A 3,285-nucleotide genomic window follows, 5' to 3' on the forward strand; every position below is an offset into this window, starting at 1 on the left:
TGTCTGCAGCTGCAGCAGCAGAGGCAGCCTTGAAGGCCGAAGTAATTATTATATATACAAAGCGGATGATCAAGCTGAGCACTCAATGAAAATAAACGCAACACCGAATGCAAACCCTAAGCCCTAAACCCTAAACCCCCTCTTCTTCGTCATCCCTCTGGGGCTGTCGCCGTTGCAGCCCCGCTGCAAACCCGAGCCACAGTGCTGCCGCTGCTGCTGCTGCTGCTGCTGTCGCTGCTGCTGGGTATTTCCGCTGTCTGTATACTAGATGTGTGAGGGTGTTTATTTGTTTGTTTATTTATTTGTTTGATGAAATGCATATAAAATTTATTTGTTTATTCATGGGATAGAGTCTTGCTGAGCAAGAGAAAGGCTCGGGTCCGTCAATTGTACATCTGCTGCATCTGCTGCTGCATCAGTATCTTTTCCTGCTGCTGCTGCTGCTGCTGCTGCTTCTCGCTGCTTGGCTCGCAGCTGAGCAGGGCTTTTATCATTTCTCCCCAGGAGCACAAGAGAGAATATCCATACAAACTGCAGCAGCAGCAAGCCGACCATAATGCCTTGTACAATTAATAATCCGTTACTTATATTAGGATTAAGAGCAACACGAGAATAGAGCGGGTTGCATGCAAGAGAAAGAAGGCCCCCTACCATCTGAATAATGCCGATAAGCTTCCCGAAATGTTCATAGGTGAAGTGTTGCTCTATATAAACAAATACTTGAGAAGTAAATATAGACATATAGTTTGTAAAGCATAAGACAGATAAATATCCTAAGGCTACAACCTCCCCGAAGGTAAACAAATACATTAAAAGACCGCTCATATTCGTAATAAACAAAACGCGAATAATTCCCCAGCGATCTGCAAGATATCCCCACATGATGCAAGGTAAGAAAGAGAAAGGAAGCAGTACTTTTAAGAAGTTTCTGACGCCTTCTTCTAGTGGGTCCGTCAATTGTACATCTGCTGCATCTGCTGCTGCATCAGTATCTTTTCCTGCTGCTGCTGCTGCTGCTGCTGCTTCTCGCTGCTTGGCTCGCAGCTGAGCAGGGCTTTTATCATTTCTCCCCAGGAGCACAAGAGAGAATATCCATACAAACTGCAGCAGCAGCAAGCCGACCATAATGCCTTGTACAATTAATAATCCGTTACTTATATTAGGATTAAGAGCAACACGAGAATAGAGCGGGTTGCATGCAAGAGAAAGAAGGCCCCCTACCATCTGAATAATGCCGATAAGCTTCCCGAAATGTTCATAGGTGAAGTGTTGCTCTATATAAACAAATACTTGAGAAGTAAATATAGACATATAGTTTGTAAAGCATAAGACAGATAAATATCCTAAGGCTACAACCTCCCCGAAGGTAAACAAATACATTAAAAGACCGCTCATATTCGTAATAAACAAAACACGAATAATACCCCAGCGATCTGCAAGATATCCCCACATGATGCAAGGTAAGAAAGAGAAAGGCAGCAGTACTTTTAAGAAGTTTCTGACGCCTTCTTCTAGTAATCTATTATGTGCTTCTTGATAAAAAGAGCTTGCCCATCCAACTCCAACAAAATATAAAGTTAAAACAATATACTTAGCAGAGAACAACTGCCGACGGAAGCTCGCCCCTGGGATAGCACAGCGAGAGTCTCCTGGTGCAGGGTCTGCACATTGCATGTCATCTTCAAGACCTTCTCCGCTGCTGCTGCACTTCCTTGCTGCACCTTCCTCTCCTCTAGCTGCAGCAGCAGCAGCAGCAGCAGCAGCAGCATCTGCAGCAGGAGAGTCATGCACTTTCTTTGCATCGTCGCGGAAGTCCTTGTAGCCAGCCCGAGGGATAAAAAGTAAAGAAAGAAGAATACAAAGACCCGGGCCTAAGCCTGCATAAGCCCAAAAGACTTTCTGAGGGTTTGTTAAGCCTAAGTTATTGCAGATAGCTTCAAGAATAAGAGGCACAGCAAAAGAAGCAGATGCAGCGCTCCCTAATAGAGTTATACTTAAGCCTGCACTGCCTGGAAATAGACGTGTGATGCATAGAGTAGGTAAGAAACCCATATCTGCACCCATGCCTATGAAAACAAAGCCAGCATATAGAGCACCATTACCTAAGGACTGCCTGCTAGCAAGCAATGCCCATCCAGTAAAGTTAAAGACTTGTCCTAATACTGCTGTCATTAGAGGCCCTGCGAGATCCATAGTTGTTCCTGCAATAGAGCTAAATGTTGTGTGTACAGCGAGTGTTATGGTGTATAAATGTTGTACTGCTGCCTCTTGTTCATTGCATATAAAACCCTTTTCTTCTGTCATATCTCCTATGTAATTCCCCGCTGCATCTTTCTCGCATAAGTTTGAAAAACTCTCTGCTCGAAGCAGCATAGAAGATATTGCTGCCCAGCCAAAGTATACACAACCCGTAAGAAATACATACAGCAGGTATATAAGAAGGATGCCATAGCGGTTCAGCCCAAAAGGAGTTGGTTGCTGCGCCCCCGGTAAGTCACTGCGAGGCACTAAATTCTTTAAAGATGTACGAAGTTTGCTGCAGCCGCCAGAAGCCGAAGAAGAAGAAGAAGTACCCCCTTTCAGGTCTTGCATCGTGCTGGTGGCGGTGAGGGATGAAGAGTGAAAAAAAAAAGAGAAAACCCACAGAAAAAAGGCAAGACAGCGAAGAACTCAGAAGAAATATGGTTGGACTTTATGAATTTTATAAACAAAACGCACTAATTTAAAAAGAAAATAAGGAAAAACAAAAATAATTCAAACACAAACACAAACAACAAACAGGTGTCTGTACACCGCAGCGATCGCACCGATGATATAAAGAGCCGCGGTATGGGGCGCTACAAGCTAATAAACATACAGAGATTGAGGGATTTTTGAGGTTGTTCGGCTCATTTTTTCGCGTTTTCTACACCAATTACACGTTTTAGCCTTTAAAATAATGTTTACACATAAAAAAGTAGAGAAAAATATACAAAAAACACCTGGCTAACGCTAGACACAACACCGGCAACAATTCTGCACAGCCCCACATGAGAGATACGATTGCTTGCTGAGGCGTGTCTATAGTCGTCTGCATCTACAATTAAAAACGTTAAATTGAATAAATTAAATCAAAAATGATTCAATAAGACCATGAAACTAAAAAAGGAAGCGAAAAAAGAGAGCCAGCTAGACAGCTGTACATAGGACGGCAGCTCGATGCAGCTTTCTTCCAGGCGATGTCCTTTAAAAGTACAAATATTTTGTTTGTATTTTTAGTATTATATTTATACATTCAAAAAATCA

The 3,285-nt window shown here is 42.9% G+C and overlaps 1 protein-coding gene across 1 annotated transcript; it reads right to left on the reverse strand.

Moving 5' to 3' along the window:
* Window positions 1–339: 339 nt before the first annotated feature.
* On the reverse strand, window positions 340–2,592 carry EAH_00062440 (hypothetical protein, conserved; the record flags this gene model as incomplete). Its single annotated transcript, XM_013393246.1, has 1 exon — window positions 340–2,592. One exon carries the CDS (start codon window positions 2,590–2,592, stop codon window positions 340–342), a length of 2,253 nt encoding a protein of 750 aa, XP_013248700.1.
* Between the last annotated feature and the right edge of the window lie 693 nt (window positions 2,593–3,285).

The sequence above is a fragment of the Eimeria acervulina genome, genomic scaffold (genome assembly GCF_000499425.1).
Source record: "Eimeria acervulina Houghton genomic scaffold, Eah_scaff1709, whole genome shotgun sequence".
NCBI lineage: Eukaryota > Apicomplexa > Conoidasida > Eucoccidiorida > Eimeriidae > Eimeria > Eimeria acervulina.